This window comes from Cervus canadensis, chromosome 6, assembly GCF_019320065.1.
Source record: "Cervus canadensis isolate Bull #8, Minnesota chromosome 6, ASM1932006v1, whole genome shotgun sequence".
NCBI classification, from domain to species: Eukaryota; Metazoa; Chordata; class Mammalia; order Artiodactyla; family Cervidae; genus Cervus; species Cervus canadensis.
The window spans coordinates 96,755,369-96,770,953 of NC_057391.1; the positions used below are offsets into that span (position 1 = coordinate 96,755,369).

The window sequence follows — 15,585 nt, forward strand, 5'->3', positions numbered from 1 at the left end:
TCCTCCAAAGTGCAGATACAAGATATTACTATGGAATTACACTGCCCACTGTGTAATGACTGGTTTCGTGATCCACTAATGCTAAGCTGTGGCCACAACTTCTGCCAATCTTGTATCCAAAATTTTTGGAAGCAGCAAGCAAACGAAACATTCTGTCCTGAGTGTAAGATGTTATGTCCGTACAGCAACTGTACATTTAACCTTGTACTGGAGAAGCTAGTAGAGAAGATTAAGAAGCTACCCCTGCTCAAGGGCCATCCACGGTGCCCAGAGCATGGAGAGAACCTGAAACTGTTCAGTAAGCCAGACGGGAGACTAATTTGCTTTCAATGCAAAGATGCTCGATTGTCTGTGGGGCAGTCTAAAGAATTCCTGCAGATCTCTGATGCTGTCCGTTTCTTCACGGTGGGTGAGCCCTGGGTCTTGAACAGTCTTGAGCAATTCCTTAGGAAGGCTGGGAAAAATCATTTGTTGGACTTCTTTCAATACCACCCCTTCATTCAAGTGATTATTAGAAAGCTCAGAGTGCTCAAAAAATACAACGTATCTTGCAAAGTTCTTTCTCTGCAGTTGTCAATTATAGGGAAGCAGTAAAGGAGCTCTGGCCTACTTCCTCAATCAATCAAACATTTACCTAAACCTAGCCTTGACAGCATTCTACCAGACACTGTACAGAACATGGACATGTAAAATATTGCTTTTGTTATAAAAGTCTTGAAATTTAGACAAGTTTAAAGTGAACAAAACAACAGAAGGAATATAAGACAGTCTACTGCTGAGAGCTAAATTTTTGTCACATTTGTAATTCACAAGTGTTTAGAATTTCAGAGATTAGAGAAAACTGAAATGGTCAGGGGAGGCATGGTGAAAGAAAGCTTGAACGGGGGTCAATTATTTGAATTGACAGAAGGAATAAACAAGTGTTCTCAGAACAATGTAAGTAAAAGTAGAGATAGCAAGAACAGTATAAATATAGTAGAAAATGTACAGAGTTCTGTTATCTTCCTCAAAGCCCTGTAGTTAGCTAACAGGAAGATAAAACTTAGTTTTTCTGCAGTTTGTAATTTTCTTCACAATTTTTGGAAGAGACAGGAATTATGATACGAGGGAAAAGGAGACTTTTGTAGCAGGAGCTTGCTTTCTTTCCCCCTGACACCCTGGGGCTTTGGGGTAGATGTTCCTCATGGCCCTTTATCTCCCAATTAGCAGGGGTTAATTCTTTATGGTATCCCTAGGAGGAGCTTACCATCCATCAGGGTCAACTGGAGGCAACCCTGAAGGAGCTTCAGTCCCTGAAGAATATGCAGAAAGATGCTATTGCTGCTCACAAGGTGAGGAACAGGGTAGACGGATCATGAGACAGAACTGGAATTGTACCCTCCTTGTAACTTCAGCTATGTGGGTGGAAAGGTATCTTTACATATATAACAAAATGCTAAATGGCACCTGGGCTATAGAAGTAGAAAACAGACATTGTAAGAGTGGAAAGAAATATGGCAGTGGACTAGGTTCCCAATAGCTGATCAACAGAGAGAGCAGACTGACCTTTCCCCTAGATAAGCCGATCCTTTTCGTGGTGCAGTCACTAGGTGACTGCTATGGGGCTGTGATCTGTCTGATTTTTCCTATTATCTATGGCAAAATAAGGAATTTATTTTTAAAAAATCCACTAAAGATTGCAATGTTCAAAGAAATACCTTTCTTTTCTTTGGGTTTAAAACCAGGCATCTCTGAACCAAAGTCTCTTAGATTGCTGGCTTTCTCTCTGATCTAATCCTTCTTAGCTTTTCCCAAACTAAATAAAACTACTGCTTATACTTTCAACTTTACAGGAGCTCTAGGACAACATTAATGGTTAGGGACTTGGCAAATCAGTTCCTAGGTTGGGGGAATAATTTGGGAGTTCTGTTTCTTCATTAATTATTCTATAGAGGAGAGTCTTCTCTGGCATTTGGCTTCTGGAAGAAGAAATAAATATAATGAGGGAAAGAAGAAGGATAGATGGAAATAATGATGTCTCAAGAGAATCGTGTTCCTGTTCTAAGAGTTCTTAGTTCAGCTATTACAGTCAACACTCATTCATTCAACAAATATTTGAGTGGTGCAGGATTATGCTAGATATTGTATTCCAACTATGGTGGGAGACAGATGTTAATTAAATAATCCCACCAATAATAAAACATCACTGTGATAATTACTATAAATTACTATAAATATATAGTATATCAGAGTATATAAATGGAGAACCTAATCTAGACTGAAGTCACTAAAAATTGAAATTAAAAATTTCTTATTAAAAATTGAGAATTTAAAGGATAAGTGTTATCTTTAGCCAAGTGAACTGGGTGAGGGGAATATGAAGGAAATGGCCTGGAGAATGTTCTATGAAGAGGAAAGAGCATTACAGAAAAGTTCTTGAGACAGGAAGCTACTTACTATGTTAAACAGAAAGAAGGCCGATTAAGATGGATCTTGGTAGGCAAGATGAGACCGAAAAGGCAGATAAGGCCTAATCATGTAGGCCCTTGTAGATAAAGTTATGAATTTTGAATTTCATTCTGTGCATAATTGAGAAGTCATTAAAGGGTTTAAACAGGACATGGTCTCATCTCATTTTGAAAGCATCAGTCTGGTGGCTGTGGGAGTGTGGACTGGAGAAAGGCAATGACAAGGATAATGGTTAGAAGACGACTACTGCGGTGATCCCAGAGAACGATGATGGCTTGGACTAAAAAGGCAGTAGAGACCGAAAGAAATAAACAGCTTCAGCATATGCTTTGGAAATAAAAACTACCTGCATGTGGTGACTGACTAGATATGAGAGGCGAGTGGTGATATCAAATAGACAGTTGGATATATGAATCTGGAGTTCAGAAGTTGGTCTAGGCTGACAAGAAGTCAGTGTACAGACTACACTTCAAAGTTGTGAGAGCAGAGGCTCTTACCGAGAATGAGAGTGTAGAATGGGAAAGGTAAAGAGCCTAGGACAGAATATCAAGTCATCTAATATTCAGAGCTTGGTTAGAGACACAACTAACAAATGAGACTGAGAAATAGTGGTGAAATAGGTAAAAGGAAAAATGGAAATGTCTGACCTAGAAGACAGTGAGAGTTAAGACTATTTTAAAGAGTACAATTACAGTGGTTGACCATAGAATATAAGCTGGATAAGAGGGGACATGAAGACAGAGAAGTTGATGAACAGAAATGGAGGGGTCAATGAATAGGAGGATTCTATGAAATCCAGTAACTGTTGCAACAGTGGAATCTGGGTAGGTAAACATAAAGAGTAATTCTGGAGATGGTACAATTGCCGGGGAAGATAAAACCCTCAGTGTGATTAAAAGAATGAGTAGATAAAGGTAAAAATCACTAGAAATGATGATGAGGAACTGAGAAGCCAGGCTGTCAGATGGCTTACCCATGAGGAAGCTGAAGTCACCTAGGAAAAGAGCTGCCAGTGTAGCAGCTATCAATTTCAGGTGCTTCAGACATTGCCCATCTCTGGCTTCTTTTGTATTGTCCTGGCAGCAGGAATGGTACCCCCTCCAGTTCTGATTTCTTAAAAAAGGACAGTTCTTCCAGCCTCCTATGGACCCAGTCTAACAGCATCACTTGGTAGATAATGGTTTGTACTTCTGGATAAAAGGGTATTATTGTTCATTTTAAAATGTTTGATTAACCCCACAGTCTTATTTAAGATGGCATTAGTTACCACCTCAGTTTTGCAACAGGAACCTAGAGATGACTTTTGATTATTTCAACCCTAACTATTAAACTAGCTGGGAAAGACAGAGTAAGTTTCCCAAAGGCCTCCTTTTAGTACAGTTGAATGTTGATATGCAGTATTTGTATGCATTTTCCTATTATGGTATTTCCCAAGTTGTATGAGTGCTGGTGGTGTGGGCCCCCATCCCTAAATCCTAGTCTCAGTAATTACCATGGTGATGATCATGGAGGTTTCCAGGAAAACAAGCTACATCTGCAGCAACACATCTCCCTGGAGTTTCTAAAGCTGCATCAGTTCCTGCACAGCAAAGAAAAGGACCTTTTAAGTGAGCTCCGAGAAGAGGGGAAAGCCTTGAATGCGGAGATGGAGCTGAATCTGAGCCACATTCAGGAACAGTGTCTCCTAGCCAAGGAGATGTTGATGAGCATCCAGGCACAGATGGAGCAGCAGAACCCCTTCGACTTTCTCAAAGTGAGACTCCATACCAACATGACTATGGGTACAATAGAGGGGGGAAGAGAGGGTTGGAAAGAACGTACAAGCAGATTTGCCCTTCCAGGAGGGGAAAAAAATCTGCTGTAGTGATTTTAAGATTCCCTGGGAGAAAAGCAGAAGGTTCCTTTTGTCTTATACTCAACTGAACATTTTCACACACCTAGTAAAGAATGCCATTAAAAGCAATATGCTTTAATATTTCCCCATAAAGAACTCTGAAGCTTTATTTCTCAAAAATAAGAATGCTGCCACCTAAACTGTATCTTTTACTGGCTCTCAGCAATAATAAATTGACCTGTCTGAAAAGCTGTTTGCCAATCTTTGCTACCTGACGCTTCACCTCTAAAGTGGCATTAGTTACCACCTTAGGACTCAGAAGCTTTATTTAGCCATAGTAAAGAAAGTGGCCTTGGGGTGGGAATACCTATTGTGTTGTTCTCCTGAGACTACGTGGTAGTATAGGTAAAAACAGCTTAACCTTAATTTTTTTCTTGTTTCCTGTCAAAAGAAACTCTAGAAAATCAGAGGAAAGTAAGCCAGTTTATCCTGGGATAGATGAAGGATGAAGATCAGAAAAGGCATTTGGAGGATGAGAGAAGCTGGTGGCAATGGGATGGGGGCCATCTGCACAGGACTGCAGTTTTGACCATCAAATTCTGGTGGTGGCCAGTAACACCAAACAAATTTCTGGAACTGATGAACATGCATCTAACCTTTCCATTTCTCCTTCCCTCTTCTAGGACATCACACCTCTCTTGGACAGGTAAGTGTTTCCTTGTGGTATTAACAGCCTGCCTTCAGTCCCTGGAGGATGTCTAAGAATAAACAATTTATATCCCCTGCAGCTTGGAGCAAGGAATGAGAGTGCTGACGCCCAAGGAGCTTGTCTCCAGAAAGCTGAGCCCAGGCGTGTTCAAAGGGCCCATCCAGTACACGATGTGGAGGGACATGCAGTCCGCCCTCTCCCCAGGTATCAGAGGGTAGGAGCCACTGGTTCCTGGGGCTCCCAATTTATGTTTCATTCTCAGGACCTCTTCTGTGGCCCTAACAGTACGTTGGAGTCTAGACGGAGGGAGGAGTGAAGTTTAGCCAAAAGGCTAGTTGGTACGACTGAATTTCTTCTCTTACTGTTATCTAAGAATTCAGGATTTTATACTTGTGAACAGAGTCTGGTGTTAGAACTAACTTCTCAGCCTATTATTTTGCTTAACTGTTCTATCAAATGTAACAACCAATATTTCAATATTTTTCTAAAATAGTTATATAAGTCTCTGAGGCATCTCTGCCCTGAAGGTGGAAGTTACTATACATATTCATCACATGTATGAGTACAGTTCCTCTTGTGGTTAATGTTCATAACATAGAGTATGTCATCGTAGGAGATTGTTTAGAGATCTTAAGTGCTTCAAAAGAAAACCAATTATTTCAATAGCTGTGACTAAGTTTTTGTCATCCTGCAGGTACTAAAAAAAAAAAAAAAAAACAACTGAGCACAACAAAAGAACACAAACAACATTTCAAGAACATAAAATAAAGTTCTAAATAAAAATAGTTACAGAAGTAGAGCTCTAAATAAAGTTTTTTATAGACTCATTATTGTTTGTAATTGTAATTGTTTGTATTGTTTGTAATCTGATTTAATGAAAATCACACATTTACCCCCGCTAATTTTTCCAGGTAGCTGACAATGAAAAAAATCAGCTTTACTGAGGTATAATTAACATAGAAAAAAATTCGTTAATTTTAATGTACAATTTGATGAGTCTCACAAATGTACACACTTATGTAAAGATCTCCAAAATCAAGATATAGAAAATTTCTGTCATCCCCCAAAGTTCCTGCATAACCCTTTGTGGTAAATCTTTTTCTTCTATCCTCAGCTGCTGATAATCACTGATCTACTTTATATCACTTTACTTGTCTTTTCTAAAATCTCATACATATATTATATAGTCTTTTCTGTTTGGCTTTTTTCACTTAGCAAAATGTTTTTTGAGATTCACCTATGTTGTTGCATGTATCAATCACTGTATTTTATGGATACATCACAATTTGCTTATTCATTCACCAATTGATGGACATTTGGATAGTTTCTAGTTTATGGCTAGTAGGAAGAAACTTGACTATTTGTTTATAAATCTTTTTGTTTTAATTTCTTATTAAAATTTTTATTTTTATTTAATTGATTTATTGGCTGCGCTGGTCTTTGTTGCTGCACCCGGGCGTCCTCTAGCTTTGGTGAGCAGGGGCTACTCTTCGTTGCAGAGCTCGGGCTTCCCTCGCTGCAGAGCTCGGGCTCTAGGGCACATGGGCTTCAGCAGTTGCAGCACCTGGGCTCAGCAGTTGTGATGCACAGGCTTAGTTGGTCCACAGCGTGTGGAATCTTCCTGGACCAGGGATCGAACCCGTGTCCCCTGAATTGGCAGGTGGATTCTTAGCCACTGGACCACCAGAGGAAGTCTGCCCTTTAATTTCTTCAGGGTAAATATATAGTGATGGGATTGCTGGGTTGTATGTTAAGTATATGCTTAACTATAAGAAACTATCACATTTTTTTCCCTTAAATGGTGGCATCATTTTAATTCCCACCTCCAATGGATGAGAGTCCCAGTTTCTCCAAATCCTTGCCAAAGTTTGATAATGTCTATCTTTCCAATTGTTTTAAATCCATCGAAGAAAATATTTTGTTCAAGCTCCCAAAACAAATTTGAGAAGTTATGCTGGATTTAAATTGAAAAAAGCCAAGCTAAAACATGGAAATAAAGTTTTCATTTGGTGGACGCTGAAACCAATGTATACGTTGGACCCATCTCGTGTGGCATTTTTCGAGTTTTTTTAAGGGTCTACCAGGCTAAACCGTTCATTGCCTTACTGCTTTTGCTTTGCTTTCCCACTTTCCTTTCTTGCACTTTGCCTTCAGCTTCTTCTTTTTTTTTTTTTTCCTGCCTCTGGTTCATCCACATGGAGTACTATCCATGCTGGTCTAGAAGACTCTTTTTGTTTCTTTTAATATCAGTCTCCATTTTTATGTCATCTTTTTAATCTTTTACTACAAGTTGAGTTTTACTGTGACAATGTTTGGATATCACCACAGTTTTATCTTTTTTAAAAATATTTTTCCTCATATAGAATTGTGGGTTGATAGACTCTACTACTTTAAAAAAGCCACTCCATTGTTTTCTCACTTGTATAGTTTCTGATGAGATGTCTATTATCATTTTTATATCATTTGTCTGTATGTACTATCTTTTTTTCTCATGGGTTACTTGTAAGATTTAGTTTTTTGTCTCTTCTTTTCCACCAAGTTGATTATGCTGGGTCTTGGTGTGTTTTCTTGGATCCATGGGTTTATAATTTTCATCAAGTTTGGAAAAATGCTGGCTATTACTTTTTCAGCAGTTTTGTACCGCTCCATCTTTTCTTCTCTACTTCTGGAACTCTAATTTTACGTATGTTCTTGTTGTTCAGTTACCAAGTTGTGTCCGACTCTTCGCAACCCCATGGGCTGCAGCACACCAGGCTTCCCTGTCCCTCATCATCTTCCTGGAGTTTGCCCAAGACCACTGCCTCGGTGATGCCATCCAACCGTCTCATATTCTGTCACCCTCTTCTCCTTCTGCCTTCAATCACATTAGACCACTTAAAATTGTCTCACTTCTCATTTTTTAAGCCTTTTTTCTGTGTTTCATTTTGAATAGTTGCTATTGCTATTCAAGGTCTCTCATCTTTTCATCTGCACTGTCTAATCTTCTGTTAATCCTGTTTAGGATGTTTTTCATTTCAGTTACATTTCTTCAAAAAGTTGCATCTTTTTATATCATCAGTTTCTCTCTTTACCACGTTCACTCTTCATCTACATTCTCAGGCTAATGAGAGATATTTATAATATCTGTTTTAATGTCTTTGTCTGCTAATACCACCACTGTTGTAATTTCTAACATGTTTTTATTGTGTGAGTTTTCTCCTGACTGTGTGGATTATATTTTCCTGCTGCTTTGCATGGCTGATATATATTTTTTCTTCTTAATAAACTTTATTTTTTAGAATACTTTTAGATTTACAGAATAATTGAAAATATAGCAGATAGCTTTCATATACCTCATCCCTAGTTTATATTATCTTATATTTAGTGTGATACATTATTTACAATTAATGAACCATTACAAATACATTACTAGTAGCTAAAATCAATAGTTTATTTGAATTTCCTTAGTTTTTTACTTAATTTCATTTTTCCATTCCATGATCCCATTGAAGGTGCAACATTACATTGAGTTGTCATGTTTCTTTAAGCTCTTCTTGGCTGTGACAATTTCTCAGGCTTTTCTTGTTTGTTGATGATTTTGACAGTTTTGAGGACTGCTGGTTCTGTATGTTGTAGGATGCCACATTAGTGCAATCTGTCTGATGTTTTTCTCACAACAATGGTAGGGTTGTGAGTTACTGCGAGGGAGACCATGGAGTTAAAGTGTCATTTTCATCATATCAGGCATACATTCTGTCGGCATAGTCTATGACTGTTGATGCTGGCTTTAATCACCTGGCTGAGGTAGTGTAGGTTATTTCCCCTCTCATTTCCATACTGTATACTTAGGAAGCAACTTACTATGTGCAGCTCACACTTAAGGAATGGGTAGTTATGCAACTTGTCTCTTCTGGCTGTCAAACATGATCAGTTTTACATTGCTATTTGCTAATTTTGTTGTAATCCTTTAGGCTCTATTGATTTAACTTTGGCATTTACTGAAGTTATTTGAAATAACTTTGCTCCTTTTGACACTTTAAGCTTTGTTGAGCCTTTAAGCTTTGTTAGTATGTTTCAAGAGAAGCGTTTAATCTGGGGCTAACTCTGCCAATTTTCTAAGATATTACCCTTCTGAGTACTCTGTCTGATGTTCCACGTTATAACATTCTTCCATTCTGACTGGCAGGATTGAGAACTATTCCCAGTCTTGTGTGAGCTCTGCTTTCTGGAGATTCACTCTCTAGGTTTAATGAGTCTCCCTGCAGTCACGGGGCGATGCTCAGTCCCAGCCTGGAGGGAACCCCTCTGTGGACGTTTTGACCTCTCTGTGCAGCTCCCTCCTCTGTTACTCTGCCCTGAAAGTTCTAGCTCTGAGAACGCAGTGTTTTTCTTCTTGTACCCTTTGCCCCCAAACTTCACTTCTAGCATCATTTAAAGCACAAACTGACTTTCCCCTTACTTTCGGTATAATTTTACATTTAAGAAAATCAAATGGGACTTATTTAATATATGACTATTTTAATAATAATGTAACTATGGTCAAACCTTGGTAACATATACTTTATACTTCTTATTTCTAGGCCTTTGCTTATTCTTATTCGGCAGATTCTTATTTTCTTCTTTCTGGCCTTGTAAATGAGGCTGTTGCTTTAAGACAGGGGCTCATACTTTTTCTATAAAGAGTTAGATAGTATATATTTTAGGTTTTGGGGGTTGTTTGGTCTTGTCAAAACTATTTAACTATGCCACTGTAGTGAGAAAGCAACCATGGACAATATGGCCATTCATGTATTTCAGTGCAGGGAATTGTTTCTATCTTAAAATATTTTAATATATTTTCTTTAGTTTTGTGTGTATCAATAAAATATCACCAAAGTTCATTCTTTCATTTGACATACTCAGAGAGGGCCTACTACATGCCGAGCATTAAGTTGGGCTCCAAGGATACAGAAATAAAAGACATAGTTTCTGCTCCCCAGGAGAGTCTTGAAGACCAAGTTAGAGCCTGCTGCAACCTTCTAGGTGAAAAATTATTAAGATGTAAGCCAGAGGCATGGTAATGGAACATAAAGAATAGATTGCAGAGACAGAATTCTGAGAGCTGAAATAAACAGGACAGTAATTAGTGGTAAGGGATAGAGAAAGGTGATGTCAAGGATGAAAACACAGCAGATGCAGATTTTGGAGGGTGCTGATGAGTTCAATTTTGGCCATATTGTGTTGACCTATAGAACAATTAAATGAATATATTCAAATGGATAATTATTCTAACTGGAGCTTAGGAGAGAGGCCAGAGCTGGAACAAATAGTATTGAGTGGGGGTAGCTGAGCTATTGATAAATGAGATTACCTAAGGAAAATGGGAGCATACAGTCAAGGAGAGAGCATGTTATACAGAATAACAACAGATGAAGGTCAATTAAGCCTCAGAAGGGACTGAGGAATTATCTGGCAAGAGAAATAAGAGAAAAAACAGGAAATAAAGTCCCCATGGAATCTAAAGCAAACAGAGTGTCAAGGAGAAGGGAAAGATCACTCATACCAAATGCAAAGATCAATTTAGAAAATAACTGGAAAAGAGATGCTTTTAATAATTGGTGGCTTTGACAGGGGTGATTTCAAAAGAGTGGAATGAGTATAAGTTATTATATATTGTATAGGGTTCAGGAACAATTTGGAATGAGGCAGTAATGAAGTGAATAGATCACTCATTTGAGAAGTTTCAATAAGAAGGGAAGGTGTATATGTGGAAGCAAAGTCAAAAGAGGACTTCTAAAAACATACTGACTGGAAGCAGCCTGTGGAAGGGCAGAAATCAATAGCATAAAAAAGGGAATAATTGGTGAACGTTGGGAAGAGTGAGAGCTACAGAAGAGAGATGTACTGACTTTACATAGCTTTCTCCAAAACTGGAGAGGAGATAAAGACCGTAGAAGCAAACAATTTTGTGAGACAGGGTTTGCAGTATGAGTAAGAATTATTGAGGGATTCATCTCTTCATCTATTCATTTATAAAATGTACTGTAGTTTCTCTGTGAAAGAGAAGATGAAGCCTTCTGCCTGGAATTGAGGAGCGAAGTGGTGGAACAGTAATTTGAGGAGGAGTTGAAGGTTTGAAATTGCTGTTGTGAGGAAGTGGAGAGGCTTTGATTTAGGAAATATAAGAGTTTGGGGCAGTGCTGATGGCCAAGCATAGAGTAGAAATAATCAATTTGTAGCAGTATCTGTATGCATAATTTTGTGATTTTCATCCTGCAATGGTGAGGAACTGGGATGTGAATTTGAATAGCTGAATAGATCCAAGGTTGGAGAGCTGCATGGCAGATGCTACAGAAACAGAAACATAAGAGGACAAAAGTGTTGAGGTTATTGGCAACAAAGCTATCAATGCTAAACTGTTTAGGGAAGAATTTTAAGCCAGGAAGCAAAGAGATTAGGATAATAAAGAGAAATATGGGGAGTCTAGAGACATTAATGAAGTCAAGTAATGGTTGTAGGGAGAGATGGGAGTGAGAAAGCTCAAAAAATAAAGAGTACGGCATACCTGAATTGAAGATTTTAGAGAACGAACAGTTCCTGATGACTACAAGTTTCAGAATATAGTCATTGATATGGGCAGCTTAAATGTAAAGGAGTCAAAAGTCATTAGCAATAAAGTCACAGACATGCAAGAAGAGAAGGGCAGCTATATCCAAAAGACAGTAAAATCCCTCAAAATGATGGGCTAGATTTGACGTAGGAAAGTAAGGCCAACCCAAAATGCAGGGGGTATAACCAAGAAAAGTTTGTAGATGATAGCATTAAATAGAGACAGGAGAGAAATGTGAAAAGGAATGACAAGAGCCTCAAATGAAGAATGATTTTTTAACATGAGATTGAGGAACAGAGCACAGGTCTGGAAGTGATGGTGGTGACTATCTGATTTCCAGCATCTGAATTTAGAAAATGAATAGTCTCTTGAACTTCTGGAAACTGTTTTTCAGTTAGCTTTTTTTTTTTGGAAGAATCAGTCTGGATTACGTTAAATTAACGAGGTGATAAGAGAATTCTGTAAACTGAAGATGTATGAGAGTTAAACGGGGAGGTAGATCCAAAGGGCAGAGTGGAAATGGTTGGGTGGGAACAGCTGGAGGAACAGCTGAAGGCAGAGGAAGTAAAGAACAGAATAATGAGGATAAAAGTACAGTAGACATTAAATCATTAGAGAGATCTACAATCTGGGTATTTATGCAAAGGATAACATGAATACGAGGCATGGTGAAATTAGTTGGTGTCAAAGATTCATATGGAACTCTAATTGCAGTTCATTTAATTGTTTAACAAATAGTCACTTGAATACCTAGGAACAGTTTCAAATTTTGAAGATAGATGAGGAAACAAAACAAAGTCCCTGCTTTTCCAGAGATTACACTCTAGTGGAAGAGACAATTAAGTAATTTCACATACTGATAACTATTTTGAAGAAAACAAAGCATGACACACTCAACAAATAATAATTTATGAGAGAAAAGAAAGCAGGATAAGAATATAAACCATGATACATGGATGAACATGCTACTTTAGATAGAATGCTCAGAGAAAATCTCTTTGAGCAGGTTCTCCCTGTGTTTTATTGTAGACATTTCTAAACATACTGAAAAGTTTAAAGAATTTTACAGTAAATACTTCTAACCTAGCTAGATTCTATCAATAACATTCTATTGAACTTGCATGAATAAAGATATGAATGATGTGAAGGAGTAAACAATGTGGGGAAAGAATGTCCAGGGACAGGAATAGAAAGTGTAAAGTCCCTGCAGTAGGAATGAACTTAGTATGTTCAAAGAACAGCCAAAAGGTAAGGGTGGTTGGACCAAACTGAATTGGGGGAGGGATGTGGTAAGAGGTGGGAGATGAGGTCAGAGAAGTGGGTAAATCATGCAGGTCTTGTCTCTTCAATAATGACTCTGGATTTTACCTTGGATGATGGGAAGCATAAGAGTATTTTGAGTTGGAGAACTAGATGATCTCATTCTTGTTATTGGCAGAATAGGCTGCAGACAGGCAAGAGTGGAAACAGAACAGTTAAAAAGCTACTGCAGTAGTTCCAAGACACTGGTATCTGTGGAAGTTATGTCTATATATTCTGAGTAGGCTCAGAATATATTCTGAAAGTGGAGCTGACAGAACTTACTGTTGGATTGAATATGGCATAAGAAGAAAAGCTGGGATGCAAAGCTGACTCCTAGGAATCCTCAAAGCGAGGGCAGGCTAAGCTAGCTGGAGATGTCAGAGGCTTGGTGATGAGAGCAGACTGGGGTTCTAAAAAGGTTAGCAGGAATTCTTTATGATACCTCCAAAGAAATTACAGTCCTCACATCTGAAAAAATAACAACCCTACATGAATGAGGATCAATCTGTGACAGTGAGAAGATTTGGCCTATGTGGAAAATCTTCAGGATTCTTCAAAGTCTCTTTGTTAGAAAGAAAAAGTCTCTGGGATGATGGAAAAGACTCAAGCTTTTCTGAGAAGAGAGAGCGAGGTTGGATTGTTCTTGCTTCCAAGGATAAATAAATCCATTAACAACAAATGTGTTACAAATACAAATGCATATTTGTATCTTTGTCTATGATTTGAACAGTTTTTGGGTTTCCTTTATCAAATTTTGTGCCAAGGCTCAATTATCTCACACTTAGAATTTGTGTCACCTTCTTGCTAATATGCTTCCAACCTCTCTTCATTTAGAAATTCCTTTTTTATACTGCTGTCCATTGATCTGTCTAAACCACTTGTCAAATTACCTGTGATGAAGGACCAATTTTAAAAACTGATGTTTGTAGAATATAAATGTTATTTGAAAAAATGGAGTTAAAAAAATTACAAAGTGCAAGCTCAGTTTTTTAACTAAATTGATTGATATAAAATTACTCTGTCAGATTTCTATGACAGTTTCTAAGAGCTTACTCTTAATTTCTCTACCATCCTGTCCCAGACTGGCAATTATACAGTCTGTGAATCACAGTTGGATCATCAGTGGCATTAACCATTCCAGACCTCAAAAGTTCCAGTGTCTATTAAACCAAATGCAAACTTCTACCACTGTCCTCTAAATTCTGTATCAGTTAGTTCAGTCTCACCTGCTCCTAACAGGCAAGCCCTTATCTTCTCTATCATGCAAGCTACTGTTTTTAACTCATTCTGTTTTTGCCATTGTTTACCCAAAGCATCCTGATACATTTCATACATGTTGCATAACTAAATACTTATTAAATACTAAATACTTATTAAATAAAACTAAAATACTTATTGCCTTAGAAATCTTTTTTTGGGCACACTTACCGAATCTTTATCCTTTCAGCATTTGTTATTTTCTTATATGTATTAGTACAGATTTATATTATCTGTAATTTTTATTAGAGTATAAATTGCTTCAGAGTAAAGTCTGATTTTTTACCACAAATATAAAAAATGTCTAGAATGTAGCTACATGGATATCAAAACAATATATATATATATATAGCATTTAGGTTATTATCTGCCCATCTAGGCATATATGGCATAGGGAAATAAAGCACATAAATACTGTCTATGGGAACCTGCATTCATCCCTTTTTCCCCACGCCCTGCTTTCTCTTATTTTCTTACTAGGCCTATCTCCATTAACTCTGGACCCTAAAACTGCTCACCCAAATCTAGTGCTCTCCAAAAACCGAACCAGTGTGTGGCATGGTGACATTAAGCAGGTAATGCCTGATGATCCAGAGAGGTTTGACTCAAGTGTGGCTGTGCTGGGCTCAAAAGGCTTCACATCTGGAAAGTGGTACTGGGAAGTAGAAGTAGCAAAGAAGACAAAATGGACAGTTGGAGTTGTCAGAGAATCCATCCTTCGGAAGGGCAGCTGTCCTCTAACTCCTGAGCAAGGATTCTGGCTTTTAAGACTAAGGAACCAAACGGATCTAAAGGCTCTGGATTTTCCTTCTTGCAGTCTGAAACTGAGTAACAACCTCAACAAGGTGGGCATATATCTAGATTATGAGGGAGGACAAGTGTCCTTCTACAATGCTAAAACTATGACCCACATTTACACCTTCAGTAGCACGTTCATGGAGAAACTTTACCCCTACTTCTGCCCTTGCCTTAATGATGGTGGAGAGAATAAAGAACCACTGCATATCTTACATCCACAGTAATCTGTCATACTATTGTGTAAATTCAGAGAGTTATTAAAGAGGTATTGAAATAGTTTACCAGTCTCACTGGTTTCTCTTCCCAATGTATGGGGAACTCTGGAAAATGAAAAGAGGATTCACAAATTGAATTCCATTCTCAGTATTCTAAATGGATTTCATTGGAGATTTTTGAGATGTTATTCTAATTCTCTGGGGTCTACTATGACACAGGAGCCACTTTCATGAGCATGCTCATCATCCTTTTTTACCAGAGCAAAATGCAACTTGAGTTTGTGATGTTCGGGAACCCTTTTCAAACATGATCAGAAATTCTATCATGAGGTCCTTATTCTCCAACATAATGACTCTTAACAGATTATTTTCAGATGTGCACTCTTCTTCCTATTTAATTATGCTCTTATGTAAACTTTACAAAACATTTATTTCCTGGAAACTGTTACTTTAA

General features: G+C 37.9%; 1 protein-coding gene across 1 annotated transcript; it reads left to right on the forward strand.

Moving 5' to 3' along the window:
• Positions 1 to 1,249: 1,249 nt before the first annotated feature.
• On the forward strand, positions 1,250 to 15,195 carry TRIM69 (tripartite motif containing 69). Its single transcript, XM_043472800.1, has 5 exons — positions 1,250 to 1,331; positions 3,968 to 4,162; positions 4,966 to 4,988; positions 5,071 to 5,195; positions 14,599 to 15,195. Exons 1-5 carry the CDS (start codon positions 1,302 to 1,304, stop codon positions 15,138 to 15,140), a joined length of 915 nt encoding a protein of 304 aa, XP_043328735.1. The 5' UTR covers positions 1,250 to 1,301; the 3' UTR covers positions 15,141 to 15,195.
• Positions 15,196 to 15,585: the final 390 nt, after the last annotated feature.